At 57.3% G+C, this 10,362-nt stretch overlaps 2 protein-coding genes across 2 annotated transcripts in view; both read left to right on the forward strand.

Moving 5' to 3' along the window:
• BSG (basigin (Ok blood group)) overlaps positions 1-10,362 on the forward strand; it is a 126,725-nt gene that overhangs the window by 94,720 nt on the left and 21,643 nt on the right. The window lies entirely within an intron of this gene.
• FSTL3 (follistatin like 3) lies at positions 4,145-10,250 on the forward strand. Its single transcript, XM_084886466.1, has 4 exons — positions 4,145-4,381; positions 5,743-5,928; positions 7,932-8,147; positions 8,748-10,250. The coding sequence occupies exons 1-4, from the start codon at positions 4,279-4,281 to the stop codon at positions 9,119-9,121; spliced, it is 879 nt and encodes a 292-aa protein (XP_084742592.1). The 5' UTR covers positions 4,145-4,278; the 3' UTR covers positions 9,122-10,250.

The raw sequence follows: 10,362 nt of genomic DNA on the forward strand, positions 1-10,362 counted from the left end.
TGGTAGAGCGTCGGTCTGCAGACTGAAAGGTTCCAGGTTCGATTCCGGTCAAGGGCATGTACATTGGTTGCGGGCACATCCCTGGTAGGGGGTGTGCAGGAGGCGGCTGGTCGATGTTTCTCTCTCATCGACGTTTCTTGCTTTCTATCTCTCTCCCTTCTTCTCTGTAAAAAATCAATATATATATATATATATTTTTAAGTCTTGAATGTCAAGAGGCTAAGGAGTTGTCTGCCAGTGTCTAGTCTCACTAAAGGCTCAGGGTGATTCCTGTTTTGACCACCAGAGTGCGCACTGGCCCCATCGCTGGGAATCTAGGAACTTCAGATCCAGGGAGGAGTAGATCCTTTGCCTAAGACCTCTCATGCCCAGCTACTGGCTCCCATCACACTGCCGACATTCATTCTTTAATTCTGCAGAAGTGTATGAAGTACTACCCAAGAGGCCTTGGAGCCAGTAGGCTCATGTTCAAATATCACAAACCACTGGCTGTGTGACTCTGGGCAAGTTGCTTGACCTCTCTGGGCAGGAGGCAAAAACTGCCTCCCAAAGCTTGGATGAGACTTGGGACACACATAGATAGCCATAGCATCTCCTTGGTCTTCAGTGGGCCCTGCTGCCTGCCCTGAGGTCATCTGCCCCTCACCCATCCCCTCTGCAGCTCAGCCTCATTGGCCCCCTTGGGATGGCCCAGCTGGATCTCACCTCAGAGCCTTTGCCTGGGCATGCCCTCTGCTGGGAGTGCCCTTTCCACTGTCCCTTCTCTTTTTCTGCTTCTCAGGAGATTGCCCCCACCCATTCATGGGGGAGCCCCATCCCCCATCCTGCTGCTCAGCACCCTGATCTCTTCCACCACAGCCATCTCCTAAGCCAGGAGTTAGCAATGGTATCTCCCAGCATGTGAGGCCAACACCCAACATACAGTACGTCTTGAGCAACTAAACATCAATGAGTACCTGCTAGGTGCCAGACCCATGCAGTGGGAACAAGAACACATGGTTTCCATGTTCTAAAACTACGAGTTAAGGCCCTGGCCGGGTGGCTCAGTTGATTGGAGCATTGTTCCGTACACCATGTTGGCACAGTCTGGACTAGGCTTCTACAGACACCCCTAGGCCTCAGGGTCACCTCTTCAGAGACCCCACAACCTTCCTGTTCCCAGAGTCTCCATACTGCCACCTATCTTCACACCTTGTTTGTTTCCAGCCTGGCAGGGACTGTATCGTTGTGTCAAAACACTGAACCCAAAGGTCCATCTGTATTGGCCTATTGCTGCTGTAACAAGTCACCACCACTTACTTGGTGGCATAAAAAAACCACAAGTCTTTCTCTTCCAGTTATGGAGGTCAGAAGTTCAACATAATTTTTGCAGAGCTAAAATCAAGGTATCAGCAGAGTTGCATTCCTTCCCAGAGGCTCCAGGGAAGAATCTGTTTCAAACCTTTTATAGCTTCTAGAACTTGCCCACATTCCTTGGCTCTTGGCCCCTTCCTCCATCCTCACAGCCAGCAATGGCAGGTCATGTCCTTCTTACGTATCATCTCTCTGGACACAGAGGGAAAGGTGTTCATTTTTTTTTTTTTTTTTTTTTTTTTTTTGTCTCAGCTTTTAAGGATCCTGTGATGACACTGGGCTCACCAGGAAACCCAGGATTATCTCCCATCCGAAGGTCCTTAAAATGCAAAGTGTCTCTGCTATCGAAGGTCCAGAGATTAGGATCAGGTGTCTCTGGTTGAGAGGGGCTTTCTCTTATAGTACTGTGCATTTGTTCCCACCCCCCTCTTACACATGGTTCAATCCAACTCCCAAGTCTCAATTTAAATGTCCTGTTCCTCTGAAAAGTCTTTCTTGGTCTCTCCCAGGCTGGGTCAAGTAAGGCTTTGGGGTGTTCATCACAACTCTGATCACAATCAGTTGTTACTGCCAATTTACCTGTGGGGTCGGGGTAGAGAGAAGCCTGGAATGGAAAGCAGGGTCTATGGGGAGTCATGGTGGGTGTTTGAGCTGGGAGTAGCAGGTAAGGCTGAGGCTGGGTCAGGGTAGAGAGGAAAAGACTTAAAAGGGAAGGTAGAGGCTCCCCAGAGAGGGCCAGTGACTTGCTTGAGGTCACCCAGCACGTGGCCTCTGGGGTGGGGAGACACGCCAGGCTAGGGAGCAGGAGGCCACTGGCAGCTGGCCTCTGTTTGGAATCCACACCAGGCTGACAACGACCTTTTGATTTGCACAGCCCAGGCCAGGGTGTCTGAGATCAGGTCTCGGCCAAGGTCGCACTGTCCAGCCCCCACACATCCTTGGTGAGAACACAGAGTTTTATCCCTGCTCCATTCCCCAACCAAAAGAGAATCTCCTCAGACTGTTAGAGGCCAAGGCCAGGTCAAGACAGCTGGGCATCTTCCCTCAGTCCTCTGGGCAGTAACATAGCCCTTGGCCACTGGCTAGAGGATATGGGTCAGGCTGGCTGCTAAGGTGGAGGAAAAGGTCTGGACTTGGCACCTGATGGTAGAAATTCTTTTAAAAATATATATATTTTATTGATTTTTTTTAAAAAAAATTTTATTGATTTTTTTACAGAGAGGAAGGGAGAGGGAGAGTTAGAAACATTGATCAGCTGCCTCCTACACACTCCCTACTGGGGATGTGCCCGCAACCAAGGTACATGCCCTTGATCGGAATCAAACCTGGGACCCTTCAGTCCTCAGGCCGACGCTCTATCCACTGAGCCAAACCGGTTTCGGCTGATGGCAGGATTCTTAAGCATGCAGAACAGGTGCTGTGCTATGTGGCCACAGGAACCCTCAATTTCCACCCCTGAAGAGCAGGCAGATGCAGGAATGGGGAGTGATGAAGCAGATGTGGCCCTGGGAGATATTCAGTTGTGCTCCATTTTTAAATTTTCCCTGAAAGCATTTACCACTCTTTGAAGTTATATATCAATTTATTTGTCTATGTGTTTTATTGGCTATGGCCCCTACAAACCGTGAGCTCAGGGATGACAAGATTGGGTCTGCCTTGGTCACCCTGACAGCCCAGCACCCTACTACAGTCCCTGCCACCAGGAGGTGGTCATTCATTATTTCTTTTTCTTTAAAAAAAATATATTTTATTGATTTTTTTACGGAGAGGGATAGAGAGCTAGAAACATCGACCAGCTGCCTCTTGCCCACCACCAATGTGGTGGCTATTGGGGATGTGCCCACAACCAACGTACATGCTCTTGACCGGAATTGAACCTGGGACCTTTCAGTCCGCAGATCGACACTCTATCCACTGAGCCAAACCGGTTTCGGCTCATTATTTCTTAGAAGCACAAGCATAGAGGAGCTGCACAGAACCCATGAGCACTTTGAGGGTGCCCTGAACAATTTGGGAGGCCCCCACGGTAGAAGGGAAGAGTGTCTGGCTGCACCAAGGCCCCCGTGGACTCACTTCCCAGGTCCACACGGATGTCAACATAAACTGCAGGACACCCCAGATTCCAGGGCACAGAACCTGAGCGGAGAGGAGGGAATTCCCCCAAGACAGTAAGTTACTGTGGGTGCGGTTCTGGCACACTTTCCGCAGAGGTCTGGGAGGGGTGCACGTCTCCCAGGGTGTGAGGGGCAAAGAATAGGTGCACAGTAGGCACTTTGGAAGTCTGATGCTGTGCTTATTGCAGTCAGTGATGTTGGGGCCATTTCTGTCCCTGGTCTCTCCCTGCAGCCCCCAGCTCCTCCCCTCCCCAAAACACTTGCTCACCCCCAGCTGTGCCCGCTGGCTAGCGCAGCCAGGTAGCTAGGTAGAGGGTGGCCTGGCGTGTGAGCAGTCAGTCTGGGGCTGAGGTCCCCCAGTATGGGCAGAGGATCACATATGAGCCATACCAGTGACCGCATGCAACCCAGGAGGTGGTACATACTCCCCATGAGTAACCAGTCAGCTCAGCCACAGCCCTTCAGCGGATGAGCCCCAAACTCGCGGTGACGCCTCGAACTCACAGCTCGATCACCATTTGGCCCCCTAGACTTCGCTGCAGCCATACTAAGGTCCCAGGTCGGGGCCACCACCCACCCGCCGCCACCCCGGTGGCCAGGCCCAGCCCCTGCACACATCGCGCACGGCTCTGCCTCGTGCCCCGCCATGCACGCGCCCCGCCCCGGCCCGGCCCCGCCCGCGGGACCTTTATAGGGAGCGCCGGGCCGGAGCACTGGGAAGTCGGTGCCGCCGCCCTCCCTGCTGCCCGCCTGCGCGTCCTGGTCCGACGCGGGGGCCGCTGCCGCCGCCGCTGCCGTCTCTGCGTTCGCCATGCGTCCCAGGGCGCCCGGGCCACTGTGGCCACTGCCCTGGGGGGCCCTGGCTTGGGCCGTGGGCTTCGTGGGCTCCGTGGGCTCGGGGGACCCCTCGCCCGGTGAGTGGGGTGGCCGGAAGAGGCGGATGGGGTGGACCACCCACGTGGGCCTGCCCGGAATGCGGACGGGGGGAATGGGGGGGATGTTGGGGGTCGAAGCAGCGGTGGCAGCTGGGAGGTGGAGGGCGATGACCAGAGGCCGCTGCAGATTGGATCCGGGAGGGCTTGGGGCTCCCCCTCCCCCAGCCCCAAAGGGCCTGGAAGAGGGTAATCAGGAGGTCAGCAGAACAGATGTGACTCTGTCACAATTATGGCCAATAGCAGTCACAAGGACTGACATTTATTGAGCGCTTAGTGTCAGTCTCTTATCTCCCTGAACCCATATAGCAGCCTGGTGGTGTGGGAACTCATCGTGACCGTTTTCCAGACGGGGAAACGGAGGTTTGGGATCACACAGCTTGTAAGTGGCAGAGCCAGAATTGGAGCCCGTACTGTCTGGGTCCTGACACCTCAGAGAGGCAGGGCTGGGTGGCCGGACACAGGACCTCCAGCAGGGGCTTCAGGTTTTCCCTGGGTCTGGCTTAGGCAGACGGGTCCTTAGAGCGTCCTACCTGCCACTCATTGGGAGACGCCAGGCAAGGAACATCCCCACTCTTGGACTCAGTTTCCCTTTTTATGAGTGCCAGGTGCTGACTTCCCAGAGTTGGTCCCTGGGAGGCATTTAGCACGGCACCTGGGAACCAGTGAGTTCTCTGGGATGGGGGCCATGGCTAGTCCTACCCCCATTTAAGGGTGAAGAAACTGAGGCTATGTACCTCACCCCCCCCCCCCATACCCAGCAGCTCCACCCAGCCCTGCAAGGAGGGAAGGGAGGGAGAGTGGAGCCCCCTCCCCGAAGGCCATGTCCCCGGGGAGACAGTGAGCTCATGCAAAGGGAATGTTCCCAACTTGGAGTGAGTAAGAGGCAGTCCAGGCTATGGAGGGGGGGGCGGGGGGTGCAGTGCTGCAAGGAGAAGGGGTTCTGCATGCCCTCGGGTGCTGTTTAGACAAAGGGCAGGCAGCTCCAGAGCCTACTGACCCTGACACATCCAGCTCTGAGTGTTTGGGCAAGATGCCAGGCCTGGGTGGGTAAGGGGGCAATTAAGGAGGTGCGTGGATAGAAGAGAGCTTCCAGGATGGTTGGGGTTTGGCTAAAGGCTGGTGGTGGAGTAGTTGGGGGATGAGGCTGAGAGAGGAGGATCCCAAAGGATCTGGAGCTCCCGCTTCCCAGGTTGGGAGCCGGTCACCCTCGTAGTAATTACTGAGTACCAACTGCATGCATCCCCAGGGCTGGGAGCTGAGTGGAAGGTCCAGGCGTGGGTGTCAGGAATGGTACAGGAGGGCACCTCTGGTCCCATAGGAACTGCCCTCCTGGTCCACAGGTGGTGTCTGCTGGCTCCAGCAGGGCAAAGAGGCCACCTGCAGCCTAGTGCTGAAGACCGACGTGAGCCAGGCTGAGTGCTGTGCCTCCGGCAACATTGACACCGCCTGGTCCAACTTCACCCACCCAGGGAACAAGATCAGCCTCCTGGGCTTCTTGGGCCTTGTCCACTGCCTCCCCTGCAAAGGTGAGACCCCAGGGATCGGCCACAGTCCAGGGTCACTATGGTGGAAGGTGGACCTGCTGGAAGCGAGCTTCCTGTCTCGGGGGCATGCAGGAGGAAGTTGAGGCAGCTGAGAGGAGCAGTTGTGGAGGGGATCCCGGCCTCAGCGTCCCTCAGTTGAGGATTCAGGAAGAAGCTCTGAGGACTCCCCAGCTTGGTTTCCATCCTCGAGGCCTTTACTTATCCCAAGCCCTCTGCCAGGACGGCCTTTCCCCCCTGCACCCCACCTGGTGGAAGTATACTCAACTCACAACCAGCTCCTGGGAAAGTAGATTTTCCTGGTTTGTGACCCCCACACTCAGTGTCCCAACTATCCTTATCTGCCCTTAACCCCATGGATTCCAGGGAACTGTGGTGGACCCCAGTTGCATGTTTAGTAATCATGTGCCTTCTGGACCATGTTCTGAGAAATGCTGCCTCCTCCATCAGACAGCTTCTTCAAGGGCTTTCCCACACCCCTGCAGTCAGGGCTGCACTTGCAGGGACCCTGAAGGAGCATGACTTGAAGGAGGTGGGCAACAGAGACAGGTTATTGGGGGATGATTAGGAGTGTGTCAGCTGTAGAAAGTATGGGGGAAGAGCATCAGCAGACACCATAGCCTGAGGTGAGATCCTGGTGGGTGGGGCAGGGCAGGGGAGCAGGGAGGAGGCTGGAGCTGAGGGCTGCAGACCTGAAGAAGGCCAAGCTGAGGAGGCTGGCTGAGCTCTGAGATGTGATTAATCCCAGATCAGCCTGGCTGGGTGGTCCTGAAGTCCATGCCATGTACCCTGGCTCACTCTAGAGCCCCCTTCGGCTTCTGGGAGGAGGACAGACTTCAAAAAACGCCTGGCCTGGACATGAGATGGTCCAGGACCCCACCCCACCCCCCTTCTGGCCTTGGGGACAGGAACTCAGCCCCCACTTCTCCCTCTTGTATGAAGCCACACAGGCAGAGCATTTCCAGATGTGGATGTGGGCGGTCGGCGCCCAGGTGCAGCCCACATGCCCTGGCATGGGTAACCAAGGCGGGGGCACAACCCATTCCCTTAGTAGCATCCACTTATTTTATGCTCACCCTGTAAGGTGGGTTCCCCCATCAGCCCCACCTTACACACAGGGAAACTGAGGCCAGAATGTAAACTTTGCTCAGAGTCTGCCCTCTAGACCCACCAGCAACAGAACTGAGTTGGGAGGGCAGGCCTGGAGATATGCTGAGGGGCTCCTGGCTTTTCTCCACTCACAGCAGTGATGGGACTCAGTTTTCCAAGCAGCATGACCTCGTACAGTGGGTGGGAGGCTGCAATGAGCCTGGGAGAGCCCGAGAGGCAGGAGCAGCCATTAGTGGGGTCTGATTTGCATTTCCGAAGGACCCGGGGCCTGAGTAGGGGCAGGTACCCAAGAGGCAGACTTCCCCTGGTCAGACTTGTTTCCCTACCTGAGAAATGGGGCTGCGAGGGGTGGATAACTCCCAGTTCAGAGGGCTAGGGCTGAGTCTCATTCCCCAGGAAATGAGACTCACGCCAGGCGCAACGCCCCGCCCCGCCCCGCCCTGCCTGTCCCCTCCTCTGGGGAGGTTCTGGCAGGCATGGGGAAAGGACACTGTCTGGATGGGGTGGAGCCCCCCACCCTACCCCCGGACTGACGCAGCAGGGCCTCCCGCCGGCGAGTCCAGTCAGGGAACAGACGTCAGTAGAGCGGGCTGGACCCCAAGATTGGGGCAGAGACGCCCTGCCCGCCCACACTGAGCCCCGCCTCCAGACACAGCCCCCAGCCCCAGGCGTCCACCCCGACAGTGGCTGAATCTCTCCCACAACAGACCTCCCCCCCAGACCCCAAACCAGTATCCTCGCCGCCGTGCGCCCCGACTTCGTTCGCCCCCCCCCACTCCGGCCCCCACTCAGAAAAGGGGGCGAGGCGCCGTGGACTCAGAGGACCTCTGGCCACGGCCACGAGCCCCAGCCCACGGGCGCATGTCCTGTGTCCGCAGATTCGTGCGAGGGCGTGGAGTGCGGCCCCGGCAAGGCCTGCCGCATGCTGGGGGGCCGCCCGCGCTGCGAGTGCACCCCGGACTGCGAAGAGCTCCCGGCGCGCCTGCAGGTCTGCGGCTCCGACGGCGCCACCTACCGCGACGAGTGCGAGCTGCGCGCCGCGCGCTGCCGCGGCCACCCGGACCTGCGCGTCATGTACCGGGGCCGCTGCCGCAGTACGTGGGGGCGGAGCCTCAGTACCCGGGGCGCAGTGGGGGCGGGGCCTGGTGGGGGCGGGGCCTCCAGCGCTGAGTGTAGGTATGAGGGTTGGGGCAGGGCTTGTGGTGGGCGGGGCCTAGGTGGCGAGGTCGTGGGCGGAGCCTAATAAAGGGAGTCTTTATGCCGCTGAGAGAGTATCAGTGGGTTGGGTCTCTCTTTTTATTTTTGTAGTCTGTAGTTTTTTGTTTTTGTTTTAAAAAATTATTATCTGTGTACATATCTTACCATTGCCCCCCTCCCAATGGGTTGGGTCTCTTGTGGGATCGAAAATAAGGAAGAGTAGGGTGGAAGTTTGGAAAGGCACAGCACCCCTAGTGCCTGCTGACCCGTCCACAGGGGTGCGAAGTATGGGTACTTGACTCAGGGGCTTGAAGGTGCAATAAGAGGGGACGGAGCTTGAGGGTGGACTTGGGCTGTGGGATGGATTTCGTTGAAGGTTGAAGGGGTGTGGCTTCTGCCACAACCGAGGAGGCTGGGCCTGAGGGTGCCCTCAGTGTGGTGAGCGGGGTTCGTCATCCAGGTGGCGCCCCTGACCCACCCTGGCGCCCTGTCCACAGAGTCCTGCGCACACGTGGTGTGCCAGCGGCCGCAGTCGTGCGTGGTGGACCAGACAGGCAGCGCCCACTGCGTGATGTGTCGCGCTGCGCCCTGCCCCGCGCCCTCCAGCCCTGGCCAGGAGCTCTGCGGCAACAACAACGTCACCTACATGTCTTCGTGCCACCTCCGCCAGGCCACCTGCTTCCTGGGCCGGTCCATCGGCGTGCGACACCCCGGCAGCTGCGCTGGGGCGGGGCAGAGCGGGGAGCCGTGGTGGACTGTGGGCCCCAGCCCCTCTCCAGACCCCCATTTCTCTGTTCGTCCCTCCCACTCAGCAGGCACCCCTGAGCCAGCAGAAGTTGAGTCGGAGGAAGAGGAGGAGAACTTCGTGTGACTTAACAGGGTGGCCTGGGCCTGGCGTTCAAGGCCTCCCCCGTTTTATTTATTGCCAGAGCAAAGCCTAATTTATGTCCCATGGACACTCCCCAGAGCCAGGACCGGACCCCTTGCGGGAGCCCTGGACCCTTCCCCACAACCATATCTTGGAAGAATTGGGGGAGGAGGCCTGGGAGCAGTGCTGGTAGGTGAGCCCTCCACCCTAAACACCCTACTGCAGTTCGAGAGGACCCTGCTTCTGTTCCCTCGGGAATAACTATTAATTATCACTGCCGCTGAGAGGGCTGGGAGTTCTTTGCCAGCAATGAATGAAAAGGCACCCTAACCTTGTAGAACAGGAACCAAGGGGTGAGGAGGAGTCCACAACCTGGATGCATATACATGAACCTCAGAACATGCTCAGAACCCCGGACAGGCCAAGGAAGCAGTCTGTTCCCTACCGACCCAATAGTCAGGGCTTTCCTTCCCCACTGCCTCCACGCACCCAGTAGGTCCTGTAAAGGCCTCTGAGGAAAGCCCAGCTTACCCCCTGATGGGGGAGGCACTGTGTGTGCCTCCCGACACAAGCCTCCGCTCAGCATTAGCTCAGTTCAGGGCCCAACCCACTTCTGGTGAGATCCCCTAGGGCCCATGAACCCCTACTCACCCTAAGGGATGTAGACACCTCTTGGAGCTAGGTGTCTGCAAAGCACCCCTAGTGCCTGCTGACCCGTCCACCAGGGAGGTCCAGACGCAGGACCCCCTGGTATCATGAGGCCTGCTCTTGGGTCTCTAAGCCCCATTCCTAGGTGAACCCTCTTTGCCCACCAGCTAGGCTCAGGGTTCTCACCCCAGCCGATACCAGCCTCGGGCCAATTCCCTGCATTCCTGGGCTGTCACTCCATGCCCCCTCCTTGTGCCTTTGTGTAGACCAGAGGATCAGACCAGATATGGGAATTCAGCTCCTCAAGTTTGGGGCAAGGAGCTCAGAGGGCAGTGTGCCCACCTTCTCCCAGCCCCCAGGAAGTGCCTTACCTATGTCACCCAGAAAAGTGTCCTTGAGTGAGTGAGTTTGCCCAAGCCACCTAATAAGGCAATCTTCCCCACCCTGGGGTCCTGCCTCACCAAAGAAATAAAGATTGTAAAAAGCCACCTTGTGGTCAATTCCTGGTCTGCTCCTCTCTCTCTGAGCCTCTGTGCTGCCCACTTTAGTAGAGGTTACCAGTCTGGAGCCTGGGTTAGTATTAGGGTAGTAAATGG

Source organism: Pipistrellus hanaki (assembly GCF_964339955.1).
Source record: "Pipistrellus hanaki genome assembly, chromosome: 5".
Lineage (NCBI taxonomy): Eukaryota > Metazoa > Chordata > Mammalia > Chiroptera > Vespertilionidae > Pipistrellus > Pipistrellus hanaki.

What these genes read in the sequence shown, in the direction of transcription:
- FSTL3 (XM_084886466.1), top strand. Translation starts at nt 4,279, where the DNA reads ATGCGTCCCAGGGCGCCCGGGCCACTGTGGCCACTGCCCTGGGGGGCC. An exon ending in CTCGGGGGACCCCTCGCCCG is followed by an intron (nt 4,382 to 5,742) that starts GTGAGTGGGGTG and finishes CCTGGTCCACAG; the next exon opens with GTGGTGTCTGCTGGCTCCAG. An exon ending in GTACCGGGGCCGCTGCCGCA is followed by an intron (nt 8,148 to 8,747) that starts GTACGTGGGGGC and finishes CCCTGTCCACAG; the next exon opens with AGTCCTGCGCACACGTGGTG.